The sequence below is a fragment of the Mesoplodon densirostris genome, chromosome 13, assembly GCF_025265405.1.
Source record: "Mesoplodon densirostris isolate mMesDen1 chromosome 13, mMesDen1 primary haplotype, whole genome shotgun sequence".
Classification (NCBI taxonomy): Eukaryota; Metazoa; Chordata; class Mammalia; order Artiodactyla; family Ziphiidae; genus Mesoplodon; species Mesoplodon densirostris.
The window spans coordinates 1149701-1165634 of record NC_082673.1 but is presented as its reverse complement, the minus strand read 5'-3'; the positions used below and the strand labels follow the sequence as shown (position 1 = coordinate 1165634).

Here is a 15934-nt window from a genome sequence, read left to right as displayed (position 1 = left end):
TGCCCAGAAATAAACCCACACACATATGGTCAATTAATTTCATGACAGAGGAGCCAGGAATACACAGTGGAGAAAGACAGCCTCTTCAATAAATGGTGTTGGGAGAACTGGACCCCTGTCTTAAACCATTCACAAAAACTATAACTCAAAATGGAGTAAAGATTTGAATGTAAGACCTGAAACCATAAAACTCCTAGAAGAAAACATAGGTGGTAAGCTCCCTGACATAGGTCTGGTAAGCTTCCTGACACAGGTCTTAGGGATGATTTTTTGAATCTGACACCAAAAGCAAAAATAAACAAGTGGGATTACATCCAACTAAAAACTTCTGCACAGCAAACGGTCAACAAAATGAAAAGGCAACCTACTGAATGGGAGAATATAGTTGCAAATCATATATCTAATAAAGGGTTAATATCCAAAATATATAGAGAGCTCAATGGCAAAAAATCTGATTAAAAAAATGAGCAGAATATCTTGACAAGACATTTTCCTAAAAAAGACATAGAAATGGCCAACAGGTACGTGAAAAGATGCTTAACATCACTAATCATCAGGGAAATGCAGATCAAAACCACAATGAGGTATCACCTCACACTGGTCAGAAGGGCCATCATCAAAAAGTCTACAAATACCAAATGCTAGTGAGGGTGTGGAGAAAAGGGAACCCTCGTGCACTGTTGATGGGAATGTAAATTCATGCAGCCACTGTGGAAAATAGTGTGGAGGTTCCTCAAAAAATTAAAAATAGAACTACCATATGATCCAGCAATTCCACTCCTGGGTATTTATCCGAAGAAAATGAAAACACTAATTTGAGAAGATTTATGCACCCCCATGTTCATTGCAGCATTATTTGTAATAGCCAAGACATGGAAGCAACCTTAGTGCCTATTGCGAGATGAATGGGTATAGAAGATCTGATACACACACACACACACACACACACACACAATGGAATATTACTCAGCCATAAAAAAGGAGGAAATCTTGCCATTTGTGACAACATGGATGGACCTAGAGGGCATTATGCTAAGTAAAACAAGTCAGACAGAATAAGACAAATACTGTATGATCTCACTTATATATTAAATTGTAAACAACAACAGCAAACAAACAAACAAGGTCATCGATGCAGAGAACAGATTGGTGGTTGCCAAAGCTAGGGGCTGGGGGCTCAGAGAAATGGGTGAAGGGGATCAAAAGCTACAAAGTTTAAGTTATAAAAGAAGTGAGTCCTGGTGGTGTAATGCACAGCATGATGACTACAGTTAATAACACTGTATCCTATATATGGAAGTTGCTGAGAGAGAAGCTATTAAAAGTTCTTATCACAAGGCACAGCATTTTGTAAGTAGGTGTGGTGACCGATGTTGACTAGGCTTGCAGTGATGGTTTTGTAACATGTACAAATAGCGAGCTGCTGTGTTGTGCACCTGGAGCTGATGCAACGTATGTCGGTTATGCCTCAATTTGAAAACCCTAAAATGTGTAAAGTTTGTATAATAATAACAGTAACATGTTCCTGCATATTGACCACCTAGGTTTAGAAATCGAGCGTTATCAGTATTTTAGATCTGCCCTGCCCTAAGTTAATCCTTCTCCTGACTTTGATGTTACTTGTTCCCTTGCTTTGCTTTTTTGCTTCATTCTCTATATATTGGTATGTACCCTAATCGGTGTGCTCTTGGTTTTGGAAAGCAGCTGTTAGGCATAGACATGGCCAGGTGAGGTTGGATCAGTGTTTTCACTGTCAGGTAAAGGATCCTGGGAAACTCTGCCGAACAGAGACTGGCTTCAGCTTCTCAGAGGACAGGAGCCTGGTCCAAGGAATTAGGTTGACAGAGTCCATCGTTAGTCCTGGGAAGCCGAGCTCTCTAGAAATGTGTGAAGTGGACCCACAGCTGACACTGGGGAGAAGTACCGTCCAAGAATGTGGACTGCCCTTTAGTTTCTGCTTCTGAGACCCCAGTGGCCTGACTTGGGTGTCAGGAGCAGGTCAGAGCAGAATTCTCTCGTGGGGTCAGTGAGCGCAGTCGGCAGTCCAGGCTGAACCTGGGCTGGAGGGCAGCGTCACGCAGGGGGTCATTGGGCCTGGCTCCTCTGGGTCTGTCGGGGTGGAGAGCTCCTCTCCGCCCCACTCGCCCACCCTGTCTGACCCGACTGTGCGCCCGCGCGCTCCCCCCTCCGTCCTGTTGGGCCTTGTTCCCTTTCCCCTGTTGCCGTCTTTCTCGGACACTGGGATTTGCTGGACTACATTCCGGGTGGCTTTGAGAAATGATGCCCGAGGGAACCGTGTTCGAGGGCTTGTGTGTTGAGTGATGCAAGTACAAGTCCAGGTGCTTCCATCCTGCAAGCTCACGAACTGTTCTGTAGAGCTTTCCCTGGGGATCGTGGATTTGGAGTATCATTTGGTCATGTCATTTCCTCCTCGCTACTTCAAGTGGTGTTTGCATCTAAGATACAAGCCACTGTAGCCAGCCTGGGACTCTGACCCCAACCCCACCTCTGGGGTCCGGCCGCACATCCCTCTCCTGGGTGAGCCTGGGCCCCTCGCTCCCACTCCTGGGCTCCATCTGCCTTTGTGGCCCACGGCCCGGTGCCCTTTAGTGTCACTGTCACTCTGGGTGTGTGGTGGGGAGTCGCGGAGGACACGTGGAGCTTGTGGGTCCCCTTCTAGGACTCAGATTTAAAAAACTAGGGTGATACGCCTCCCAAACCAAACAGTGGCATGCGGTCTTCCTCTCAGTCCTCCCCACCCTCTGGCACCTGCTGGTTCCTCACTCTGGTCCTGTTTCAGGAAATCACCTCTCAGAGGTGGAGCAGTGACCCTGCACTTGGTCACACGGCTAGAACGCCCATGCGCCTTAGTGCCCCTGCCTGGCGTTGTGTGCTTAATCATTCACTGTCCTGTGTCGCTGAGGGACAGATTTTCCAGGGAGAGGCTGGCCTGTGCCTGTGGCCTGCCCGTGAGTGTGACGTCAGTGGATGGTCCACAGACATTGGTGGTCCAGGTAGTTGTTCACATGTGGCGGATATGCTTGTAAAAGGCCCAGAGATGACTGTTGATGTTAACTTACTTTTGGATAGGTAGAGAACTTTAAAAATTCCTTCATTTAAAAAAATGTGAACGTAGTACCAGGTCTTCTTTTCTGCGACATGTAATTTTGATGAGGTGTGTGGAGTGTGGTCAGAACAGTGGCTTTAGGTTTTAGGTTATGTGCTGTGAGCAGGTCCACAGGTGGAGGAGGGTGCTTGTAATAGTAAAAAGCCTGTGCCTCTTGGGTCTGTTTTTGACCAGGTTTTCTTCTTTCAGAAGTGTTTTAGGTTGTTTTATGTTTTAAAAAATTTGTGGCGTTTTTAAAGACAAATTTCATTAAGGTATGTATTCTTTAATAACATAACTTTTTCCCTTCATTGTTTCTGTTTTATTGTCTTCTCAGGTAAGGCTCAATATTCTTTATTTTGCAGGGAGGAAGAGTCTCTGGTAGAACAGTTTGTGTTTGAAGCCTTGGTTACATACGTGGAAAGCCTGGCCTTAGCACATGCGGATGAGAGGTCCTTGGGTAGGTCCCATTTGGGCTTTCTGTGTGTGCGCAGCGAGCCTGTCCATGCGGGGGCCTGGGTCACCCCCTCGTAAGGTGCTGTCTTCTCCTCACATCCCCGTTTAGGGTGATAAGTAAAGGGGAGGTGGGGCCCTCTGCTGCCGCAAACCCGCTTGGTACAAGAGGCTTCAGTGCCTCCTCTATGACTCGCCGTGTCCCCTGGCGTCCACTCATCTTGACCCCTGGTTGGTCAGGGATCCTGGCCAGGGCAGGTGGGGCAGCCCTGCTGTGAAGGTCCAGTGAAAGCGCACGGCTGGCACGAGCCAAAGAAGGCTGGCCCTTGTCTCTGAATTCACTAATGACAGCTAGAAGGTAGAAAGTAGGTTTCCTTACAAGATTGTAATAAGGCTATTTTGACAGTAATTAAGACGTCATTTTAAAATACTAAGTCAGAAATAGGCTGAAGTGGCAAAGAGAGTAACAAATGATCGTCTTTGCAGTTAAATTCCATCCGGAAGCTGTCAGGACTGTCCAGGAGTTCTGGGGCTGGAGACTTCTCGGTGATCTGCCCGCTCAGTCTGCATGGGGTCTGGCCCGGGGCACGTGGACCCTGATATGGCTCTCGCAGCGGGTGCCGTGGAGATCCCCTCTCACTTGCCAGATGGTGGTGTCTCTCATTTCTTGACAGATTGAAGCTCTGTTGTCCTCCATGGTGATAGCCCTACTAATGAGCAAAAACACTTAAAATTCAGTCCTGCCGTCAGCTGTCATTAGCTTAAAATGGCCTTATCTTGACATCATATATAGGTGAATTTTCTCAACAAGTGAAATTTTACTCTTTTAAAATCACTGCCATAGTTAAAAGGCGTAGATGAAATTTTACTCTTTTAAAAATCACTGCCATAGTTAAAAAGTGTAGAAAGAAAACTTCCTTGGTAACAGAGGTCAAAATAGGCTGTGTGAGGCCCCTTTCCTGAATAACCCTAGACGCCTGTAGATGGTTTTACTATTTTATTTCTCTTCTCTTCCTGCAGTGTCTGTATTATTAACTATAATATAGTTTAACCTACATGAGAAAAGTGCGGGTCAAGGAACTGACCCCCTGAAATAATAGCCTTCAGTGGGGTGCACGGGCTCTGGCCTGCTTTGTGGGTTTTGTAACACCTGCAGAGCCCTTCCATCTCAGACCTGTACACAAGGCTGTGCCTTGCTCTCCTGCGGTCTTAAACATGGGTTTTGTATTTGGATGTGCAGTGTTGTATTTTGAGGGATGAAAAATACTCTTTTGTAAAATCACCTTTTTAATGACAAAGCTAGGCCAATAAGACTGTAGTACTACTTTGTAAATGATGATCAGCTGTAGATCTCCTTCAGCAATTTCTGTTTGTGTTGAGAGCAGGTACAGTTCAGCAATGCTGCGATGCTATCGATCACCTGGGCCGCATCGTCGAGAAGAAGCACGTTTCTTTAAACAAAGCAAAAAAGCGACGCTGTCCCCGGTAGGTGATGTTGCTTCCTTTTTCTTTTTCTTTCCCCCTAACATAAAACTAATTCTCAGTTAACACAGGAGAATCTAGGAGGAATTTGTGAAAGTACAAAGAGTCAATTTTCCAAAGTAACTTAAAAGCTTTATGTTTGAAAGTGCTTTGTTTAAGGTGTCATCTTGGTTGGGATAGTGGATACAATTTGAAAATCAGTTTTGTAACTGAGACATTTGTCTGCACTAATTTTGAATACGAATTTGGTGTGGAATTATTTGCTTGGAATATGCATGAGCTGTTTGTTATGGAGTAGGTTTGAAATGTAAGAACTAAAATATTGAAATAGTAGGATTTTGACAGAATGAGGTTACAGATTATGAAATGAAGCCACTCAAAACCAAGGCTGGCTTATTGCCCAGTGGTTTCCAGTCTTTGCTCCCATTTCCATCCCGGCAAGGTCTCCTTCTCAGACGGGGTGTGGGTGTGCCATGCCTCTTCCCCCAGGTCTGTGCAGGGGTCTGGGGCTCTGGTGTCTGCTGGCGCCCATCACTCTGGAGAAGCATAGCCTGTAGACTGGACATTGATACTCCCTCTGTGGTTTTACATTAATACTCCCTCTGTGGTTTTAAAATTGATTCTTCCAGATTCTGCCGCTGAGTATGACATCTCTCCAGGTCATTCATGCTCACACTTGAGCAGTAGCATTACCTGGAGGTCTGGCTACATACAGTTCAGGTCGCTGGGCCTTGCTCTGGAATTGGCTTCAGTAGGTTTAGGGTGGGGCTGAGAATTTGCCTTTCTGCCAAACTAATACTGATGTAGCTGGTCCAGGGACCACAGTTTGAGAAGCACTACTTCAGAACTTAAACCCCCTTTCATTTTAAAGTGCATTGAAAAGGAAACATGAAAATACTTGGTGCTGATCTTTTAAGAAATGCTTTTTACTTTTTCCCTCAATTAAAAAAATAAAAGGTAAGCAGCATTTAGAACCTATTTCACCTGTGACATTTTGATTGTATTCTAATGATAATACACTAAAAGTAAATTGAATGCCTTTAAATATGGTTTCTGCATGTATCAGGGTAGCAAAATTGAATTTATGGTTTTTAGACTCTGGGGTCAGCTAAATGCTGAATGTTGGAGTGTGAATATTAAATACAGTGTATTCTCCATGCAGAGGCTTTCCACCTACGGCACCCTTGTGTTTATCAGACGTGGTCCAGTGGCTTTTCGCCAATTGTGGGAGGCCCCAGACAGAATGTCGACACAAATCCATAGAACTCTTTTATAAGTTGGTTCCTTTGTTGCCAGGTATGATGGTCTTTATGCCCTATAAATGACTTTTGCCAGTAGTTTAGAGATACACTTATATAAAACATATTTCCATTATTTAGATAAATGTAACGTGTTCTAATAAATACAAAAAATAAGTACGTTCTAATAAATACAAAGAATAAGTACCAAAAATAATCATTATAGATAATTTGTAAGACAGGTGATAAATTATGGCTGTACATTTCTCAAAGATTTATAGAAGGAAAGAAAAAAATGCTGTTTTGATGTTAGATGATACAGAAGAGGTGAACTTAGAATTTCCTAGTACCTTTTATTCCACAGCATCTTTGCTTTTCTGTCCCACTTCAAAGAAAGAAGGAAGGGGCTTCCCTGGTGGCGCAGTGGTTGAGAGTCCACCTGCCGATGCAGGGGATGCGGGTTCGTGCCCCCGTCCGGGAGGATCCCACATGCCGTGGAGCGGCTGGGCCCGTGAGCCGTGGCCGCTGAGCCTGCGCGTCTGGAGCCTGTGCTCTGCAGTGGCAGAGGCCACAACAGTGAGAGGGCCGAGTATCGCAGAAAAAAAAAAAAAAAAGAAAGAAGGAAGGAAGGATTGGATGACCATAGTAGTTAACACAATATTCAGTTAAGGTTTAGAAATCTTATTAATAGCTAATGAAGCGGGACTTCCCTGGTGGCGCAGTGGTTAAGAATCTGCCTGCCAGTGCAGGGGACACGGGTTCAAGCCCTGGTCCAGGAAGATCCCACATGCTGCGGAGCAGCTAAGCCCGTGCGCCACAACTACGGAGCCTGCACTCTGGAGCCCGCGAGTCACAACTGCTGAGCCCATGTGCCGCAACTACTGAAGCCCTTGTGCCTAGAGCCCGTGCTCCTCAACAAGAGAAGCCACCACAGTGAGAAGCCCGCGCACCGCAATGAAGAGTAGCCCCCGCTCGCCACAACTAGAGCAAGCCATGTGCAGCAGCAAAGACTCAACACAGCCTAATATAAATTTAAAAAAACCAATTATATATATTAAAAAAAAGTTAATGAAGTAATGCAGTTGTTCGTTTTGGCCTGTAATTAATAAGGAATTGCCAGACTCCTAAGTCTGAATGATCTCAGATCATTTGGTATTAAAGGAAAGCGATGGACCTACGCTTTTCAGTAGTTACTGTACTAAACCATTAAACGGTACTTAAGAGACTTGAGATAATTTCTAAATTTCTCAGGAATAAATGTATTGGTAGCTCAGGTGTGGGGTTCGGTAGCTCAGGTGTGGGGAAGCTGTGCCCCAGGACAGACTCAGGCCCTGGCTCCCCTTCACGTGCACTGGGCACTAGTCCAGAGCCAGGACATGCTGTGGCGTGTGCACCTGGGTGAGGAGGTGCCAGCGCACAGTGGACCGTGAGCTGGTTCTCTTGAGCGAGGGGCGTGGAGGGCCTCCGTGGGGCTGCTTCAGGGGCAAGAGGTGGAAATGACTGCATGTCATTCTGAGACTTAGAAGCGTGCTGCATTTGTTATGCTCGAATATGACGTATACTGTGGAATACGTTATGTTAAATACTATATATTCTGCAATCTGTATGTGGTGATTGTATTTATACTATGCGTTACATATACTATATAAATACATAGTATGTAATTATCTACTATACTATAATTTTATGTATATGGTAAAAATGTATATTTGTATTTTTTAATTTAGAGAATTGTTTTTAAAACATTATTAGTATTTTATATATGCTTACTGCTTTTAGTTAACAAGTTTGTTTTACATGTTGTCATTCTCACAATGAAGTCCGTGAAGAGTGGATGGGATGGAGGGCGGGGCATCTTCTCCTTATTTTTAAAGGAAACTGAGGCCCAGACTCTTCTGAGGAAGGACTGCTTGCTGCAGGCCCCCGATTTCCAGCGGCGTCAGCCTGGCTGACGGCAGACGTTTCCACTGCTCTTCTTCCTAGCTGCCTGCTGCAGGGACCTCGTAGACTTTCGGTGAAATAGTAGCGCTCCACCTCTCGGGATGGCCTTTGTTCATGAGCACAGGATGCGGAGTGCTGGGGAGCCTTGCCCTGCTACCGCCATGACTCACCACTTCTGTGTCTTCCAGTGGGTTGTTCGCCCTCCTCTTTGTCTTTGCCCCTGCGATCATTAAGGTCCCGTGTCCTGCAGTAGTACCCTGTCCATGGTCGGGCCAGGTATGTGGACACCCGGCTCCATGGGACGTAATGACAGGTGCAGGTTTGTCCCCACTGCGTGTCAGGGCCTTCCGATGCCGACACCGGGGAGTGGGGGCGGGTTGGGTGGAGAGGCAGAGAGACAGAGGCCACCTCACGGTGGGGAGGGCCTCCCCCCCAATCCTCGACCTGTCTTGCTTCCCTCTAGACCTGTCTCCCCAGGTCCTTCCTTTCTGCACGTCCTCTTCTGCCGCTCTCAGCTAGCACTCGATGTAGAATTTAAATATAGTAGTGTTCTTCACTCGTGGTTACAGTTTTATTCATTTCTTCTTAGTGAAAATAATGGAATGTTTAATATTTCTTCCTAAAACAAACCCTGAAAACATGGTACTGTCTTTTACTTATATAGCTTGTGAGAGGTATTTTTGACACAGTAAAAAAAAATTTCTTCTTTTTAAAAAAAAATTTATTTATTTATTTTTGGCTACATTGGGTCTTTGTTGCTGCACGCGGGCTTTCTCTAGTTGTGGAGAGCTGGGGCTACTCTTCGTTGTGGTGTGCGGGCTTCTCATTGCGGTGGCTTCTCCTGTTGCGCAGCACGGGCTCTAGGCGCACGGGCTTCAGTAGTTGTGGCTCACGGGCTCTAGGCGCACGGGCTTCAGTAGTTGTGGCTCACGGGCTCCAGAACGCAGGCGCAGTAGTTGTGGCTCACGGGCTTAGTTGCTCCACAGCACATGGGATCTTCCCGGACCAGGGCTCGAACCCGCATCCCCTGCATCGGCAGGTGGATTCTTAACCACTGGGCCACCAAGGAAGTCCCCAATTCTTCTTTTGCATCAGAATTATATTACTGTTTTGGATCCTTCTGTAACTTCATTAGAGTCAGAATGACTTGACCTTTTCACAGCCACTGATTTCAGAGCATACAAAATACACTTTAATGTTTTTTTTTCTTTAACTTAGAAAATGATTAATACCTAAAAGAAAAATATCTTTTCAAAAGCAGATCATTTGACTCTTTTATTTAATAAGCATGGCACTTACCATGTGGTAGATGCTATTCTAAGCACTTTTTCAGATATTAACTGCTTCAGTTCACTTCACCTTGGTGACAGCCTCAGAGGTAGATACTGTGTGCGTCTCACTGTGGACGAGGAAGCAGGCTGACGAGGCCTGGTCCCCGTGGCCGCCGGCGGCACAGGCAGAGGGGCTGGAGTGTCTGACTGCTCTGTTTATTCCTTAAAAAAAGCAATAATGACTTTTAAGAAAAAAGGCAAGAGAAAGAGTATGAAGTTTATAGGTATTCAAATGGTATCCGACTATGTTAATAATGTTTAAAGAAACTGAAGAGAATGGCTTTTGGTGGAAATACTTTCTTGACAGTACAGTGAGCAAGTTGTGAGTGCTGCGGTTAAAATAAGACTATCCTGGATCATTTTGGAATTTCAGTGCACTGGTAGGTCGTTTATGTGGGACATTTATGGAAAACTCTATTTGAAATATTGTGATATTGCCTGTCTGGTTCTGGTCTGATTACATTTTTAACATAGCAGACTTTTAATTTTTATTTTTTATGATTGGGAGATGCTGTTTTTAATCAGGTACAGTGATTAGATCAAGTGATTTTTAACTACATGAAAGTGATTTATATGTGTGTTTTAATCTTATTTCTCTTTTAAGGCAACAAATCCCCTTCCCTGTGGCTGAGAGACCTGATCCAGAAGGAAGGCATTTCCTTCCTCATAAACGCATTTGAGGGGGGAGGAGCCTGCGATCCACCAGCCGGCATCCTCGCCCAGCCCACCCTCCTCCAGCTGCGCGGGCCGTTCAGCCTGCGTGCCACGCTGCAGTGGATGGACGCGCTGCTGGCTGCGCTGGAGTGCTACAATACCTTCCTGGGCGCAGGGACCCTTGGTGCCGCCCAGCTCCTGGGTGGGTAGAGCCTCCCTGGGTCAGCACCGTCCGGTTCTGCCTGGAACCATGCTGGGGCCAAGATGGGTGGGGTTTTGGTTGGACAGGATCACAGGGTGTCATTTCTTCAGGTCTGCCTGCGTCTCAGAGCTCACAGTGAGGGTGGGGGGACTCCCTGCCCGGAGTCTGTGCTGCTTTCTTGCCCTGTTCACAGGTTCTCAGTGACCCTTGTGTGAAGTAACCTTCTGAGGTTTTCCTGAGGCCCTCTGATCTTGTGCCATGTCTCTGTGTAGCGAGTCTTTAGTTTTCTTGCATCTTTCTGTCCCTGGAACTTCTCTGTTGTAGTGCGGTAGTGACGGTGTTGTTTGCAGAGAACATCAGGCGGGTGGAATGTGAGTGCTGGGCAGGCTCTGTCCCCCTGGGGACCCTGGTGGCCCACGCGGGGAGGCGCTGACTCTGGGAATGGTGTCCTCTGGGAAGCAGCACCTGGAGCCGGCTGTCGCCTGACAGGTGTGCTCTCTGCTTCAGGGTTCTCGGAGCAGCTGGCTGAGTCTTCTGGCGGTTCTCCTGGGCCAAAACCCCCACCACCACCCCATCCCATGGGCGGAGCCTCAGACTTGCCCTCAGAACTGGCTGTGCTCTTTGCATGACTGTTTGTGCGGGGGCCTCCGTTCCAGCCGGGGCGGCGTCTGAGCAGAGGGCCTGCTGTTCTCTCCGCAGTCCTGTCAGAGGTGACGGGGTTGAGAGGAGTCAGACGGCCCCTGGCCTGTTGGGTTCAGGGTCCCTGGTGTTTGAGAATGCAGTTCTGAACACATTTTCTCCCAGTTCTTTAAATACATAATGGCCTGTCAGTTGACAGTTTGATCGCCTTCCTAAATCTAAGGAGAACAAAGACCTGGAAGCCGTCACCCTAGAGGACCTCATCAGCCTCCACCTTTGTTCATTCCCTTGGCTTGGTTGTCACATGTCCCCTGCCTTTACCCCAGAACGGTGAGCCGTGCTCGGATTGCGGAGCGGAGAACAGCGTGTCCGTCCTTCCTGTGGCGGAGCGTGTCTTACACTTGCAAGTTTCGGGAGAACCCCGTTCGGGAGTTGATCTGAAATTGATCCCATAAAACGTCAGTCACAGCCTCCTGCTTAAAGGCCACTGCCATGGCGTGTCTCTCCGTTGCCCTCTGAAGGACATTTAGGTTGTTCCTAGTTGTTTATTATTAGAAACAATGGCTAAAGTTAACATTCTCAAAGCACGTCTTTGCAATTCTGCCATTGTTTCCCAAGGATAAAATTTCAGTGCTGGGTCAAAGCATATGAGCACCTTTGATAGAAATTGGTGTGCACGTTTTTTTAAGCTTTTAGTACCATTTGGCAAATAGCCGTTCATAAAGATCATGTTAATTTATGGTCCCATGGTAGTGTTTGAGAGCCAAGACCTAACCTTCCGTAGGTGTGTTCTTACTGTACGAGTTGCAGTTGCATTCTGTTCAGGTGGTGTTTTGAAATGAGAAGAAATAAGTGCTGTTTTATTCGGCTTTTATTAAAACTTTAAAAATTTTGGCTGAAAGTATATCACACCTATACTTAAAGATGGAACTTTACATTAATCTTAGTGGGTTTAGAAGGAAGCGTATGTTAACATTTTAATACAATTTTTTCTAGGTGCTGAAACACAGTCTTCACTTTGGAAAGCAGTGGCTTTCTTCTTAGAAAGCATTGCTCTGCATGATATCACGGCGGCAGAAAAGTGCTTTGGTGCCGGGGCCGCAAGTGACAGACCCAGCCCACAGGAGGGAGAAAGATACAATTACAGCAAATGCACGGTGGTGGTCCGGGTCCTGGAGTTCTCCACAACGCTGCTTGGCACCTCCCCTGACAGCTGGAAGGTAGGCCCGCCCGCTGCCCTGATCAAGGGGCCTGTGCTTGGCTACCCACTGGTGGTTCTAGCCTTCTTAGAACTTTCCCTTGCTGTAGGAGTTGTCTGTTCTTGAAAATAATGATAAAACTCTGCATGTGCTTCAGATTCTCACTGTGCAGATAAAAAACACAGTTTTTCTAGATGTTTATTGGCTACTGTGTGTTATGCTGTGATCAAGCATCTGCCTGACAAAATGCGCATCAGCCAGCATCTGTAAACGTGTCTGTGAGGCTGAGACCCCCATCCCGTCAGTGCCTGCTCAGCGCCTACTATGCACCAGGCCCTGCCTCTGCAGGGCTGGAAGCCCACGGCGCCACCCTGTGAAGGTTTCTCTGGGGCACCTCCGGGCCCTCCTGTCCCCGTGTGGTCCACGGTTGCTCTCCCGCCGTGACGGCAGTCAGGTCCACGCGGCGGAGACCTAGGGACTGCAGAGCCTGAGCTGTGTGCTGTCTGAGCCCCGCCCCATCCTTCCCGGTTGCTGGGCCGTCCACTGCGGTGAAAGTCCCGACGCTGACCGATGGGTGTGTCTGTGCAGCTCCTCGGGAAGGATTCGTGCAGCGCAGACCTTACGAAGCTCCTGGTGAGAACGCTGTGTGCGCCCTCGAGCGTGGGCTTCAACGTCGGGGACTTCCCGGTGATGGACCACCTCCCCAGTGTGTGCGTGGGCCTTCTGAAGGCCCTGAAGACGTCCCAGCACCGTGCTGCGCTGGAGGCGTGCCTCAGGGAGGAGGTCACGACACGGAGGTGGGGCTTCCAGGGCGGCCTCGGGACGGGGTGGGGGTGAGGGTGGGGCGCAGAGACCCCTCCACGGCTTAGCTCTCAGGGCAGCAGATGGCCTGCGGGTGGCCCCGAGTCGTCCCTGCGGCATTGGCACGCACCCTAGTTTGCTTAACCTGGGTTTGCTGTCCAGGACCTTGCGGTGGACTGGGGCACCGGGAAGCTAGTAAATCCATTGCAGCAGGACGCACACAGTCTTCAGTGTGCTCTGACCTCATGAGACCGGCACTCACCTGGTTTCCTTTTGTTTTCCCTGCACGGCCAGCATTGAGGAGCTCTGCGCTGTTGACCTTTATGGCCTGGACGCTCACGTCAGTAGGGCCAAGCTGGCGTCTGTTGTGTCGGCTTGTAAGCAGCTTCACAGGGCTGGCTTTCTGCCTGTTATAGCACCATCGCAGGTAACTGTGCCAGTTTGTTTTACATTTCTCTTAGCTCATTATGCCAGTTTGTCGATTTATTTATAGCCTTTGAAAATATCCCTTAATGTACAGAGCATGCCGAGATAGGAATTAGAGAAATACTTGCTCCAGACGTGGCAGTGTTGCCTAGAGTGTAAATATGACACTAAGTGTAAAAGTTTATTAATGTAAAATGAAAGTAAAGGACACTTGAATATTTCCAGCACCTTCTGAAGACCTTTAGGCACTAACTGCTATTGTGCCTGTGTGGCCAGGAGTCAGAGGTCAGTGAAAATGTCCCCGACAGTTGGAAGGCAGTGGTCAGTGTTGGTGAACATGGATTGTATTAATGAAAAGTGTGAGGCTGTGTTTTTCTGTGTCACACCTCACTGTTGGGTGTTCCAGTGTTGCTGTACTCTAGTCTGCAGGTCAGCAGCATTCTCTCGGCACGAAGCTTCTCTCCCTGGTTTATAAAAGCATCGCGCCTGGAGTCGAAGGGCAGTGCCTGCCCTCGCTGGACCCCAGCTGCCAGCGGCTCGCCAGTGGACTCCTGGAGCTGGCCTTTGCTTGTGGAGGACTGGTAGGGAAAAGCGCTGCGTGCATGTGTGCTGTCCCAGTGAGGTCAGGCGTCGCTCACTCGCAGCGTCTCTGAAAACGGGAATTTAGCTGGGCAACTTCTTAGCTGCACGAGGACTTTACCTGATTTGCGAGAGATGACTTTCTAAAAGTTTTTTATTTATTTTTAATATAAAAGGAGTAGAATGACCTTCTTAAGCTGAAGTTCTGTCCATCCCAGTTTATTTCCAAAAGGCCTTCAGGCAGAGAGCAATTTTTGACTGCAAAGCTGACCTGTGTTGACACAGTGGCCTCTGCTTCCCCCATGCTTGGCAACTCTTCAGAGGCTGATGTGGGAGAGGCCCTGGAGGAGCATTCCAGATGCCCCACAAAGTGCTCAGGGCCTTCTGAGCTGTGCAGGGCTGGCCTCAGACAGTCTCTCTAGCTGTGGTTCCCCAGCCCATCCACCTCCCCTTCATGCCCCTTTCTCCACTCAGTGCAAACAGTCCTCACCCTTCCTGGACTCTCCCCTCAAAGCAACAACCACGAGATTCTGTGGAACACTGTGAGACATGTGAGTCAGGGAAAGAGTTCTTACCCAAAGTAAAACCTGGAAAGTGGAGCCATGTTGAATGTCTACAGTGAGCCCAACCCAGGCCTCCCGGGACCAGGCCCCTGCAGACTCTGTGTTCTCCGCTGTCAGAGTTAACAGCCGCCCAGGGAGTCATGTGCCACAGCCCTTCTCGTTTCCTCTTTGCAGTGTGAGCACCTGGTGGGTCTTCTCCTGGGCACAGCGGTGGTGTCCATGCCATCCTCAGGAGGGTCCCAGAGGAACATCATCAGCTTCTCTCACGGACAGTATTTCTACAGCTTGTTCTCAGAAATAATCAACACTGAACTGTTGAAAAATTTAGATGTTGCTGTATTGGAGCTCATGAAATCATCTGTGGATAATCCCAAAATGGTAATGTATTTTTCCTTTTAATAAAGTATATTTTCTTTAGTAATGCTTATAAAAGGGTTGCCATATGCCTGAAATAATACATCAGTAAACCAAAGTGAGGGACTTCCCTGCTGGTCCAGTGGTTAAGACTTCGCATTCAAATGCAGGGGGGTCCGGGTTCCATCCCTGGAAAGGCCGGCCTGCCTTTTCATCCCCACCGGCCGCGGCTGGTCTGGATGTGCCGCAATCCTCCCTGTTCATGGCTTCCATGGTCTCGAGGCTGAGTCCTCATTTCCCACGTGTTCCTGCTCTAGTCCCTTCGCCCCCTCAGATTGAACCTGTGCAGATCAGTATTTTTTTTAAATAAATTTATTTATTTATTTATTTTTGGCTGTGTTGGGTCTTCATTGCTGCACGTGGGCTTTCTCTAGTTGTGGCGAGCGGGCGCTACTCGTTGTTGCGGTGCATGAGCTTCTCACTGCGGTGGCCTCTCGTTGCGGAGCACGGGCTCTAGGCGCGCGGGCTTCAGTAGTTGTGGTGCACGGGCTCCAGTAGTTGTGGCGCACGGGCTCTAGAGCGCAGGCTGAGTAGTTGTGGCGCACGGGCTTAGTTGTTACGCGGCGTGTGGGATCTTCCCGGACCAGGGCTTGAACCCATGTCCCCTGCATTGGCAGGTGGATTCTTAACCACTGCACCAAGGAATTCCAGATCAGTGTTTAATATATAGTTGACTCGTTTGCTAAACACAAAATTTTGAAATGTCACCTGGTAGGTAGACAATCAAAAATAGTTAACTGTTGGGATGATCATTCTAAGGGAGAGGCATAATTTCCTGCTGAGTTAATAAGCTTTTATTCCAAGCAGTGCTAGTTGTCTCTTGTAGGGGAAGATTTTGTGGTAGATTGCACTAGAAATTTGTATTTTTATAAGTTAGAAATAAAATTGCAGTAGACCCACAACACT

The 15934-nt window shown here is 47.6% G+C and overlaps 1 protein-coding gene across 4 annotated transcripts in view; it reads left to right on the top strand.

The window, feature by feature from the left end:
- The window catches only part of PRKDC (protein kinase, DNA-activated, catalytic subunit), a 164354-nt gene that overhangs the window by 54327 nt on the left and 94093 nt on the right, over positions 1–15934 (top strand). For all 4 annotated transcript variants that reach the window (XM_060116122.1, XM_060116123.1, XM_060116121.1 and 1 more), the window contains exons 28-36: positions 3472–3566; positions 4945–5044; positions 6204–6337; positions 10156–10407; positions 12043–12266; positions 12834–13042; positions 13341–13473; positions 13895–14053; positions 14789–14992. In XM_060116122.1, coding sequence (XP_059972105.1) covers positions 3472–3566; positions 4945–5044; positions 6204–6337; positions 10156–10407; positions 12043–12266; positions 12834–13042; positions 13341–13473; positions 13895–14053; positions 14789–14992 — 1510 coding nt within the window. The remainder of the gene's footprint in view (positions 1–3471; positions 3567–4944; positions 5045–6203; positions 6338–10155; positions 10408–12042; positions 12267–12833; positions 13043–13340; positions 13474–13894; positions 14054–14788; positions 14993–15934) is intronic.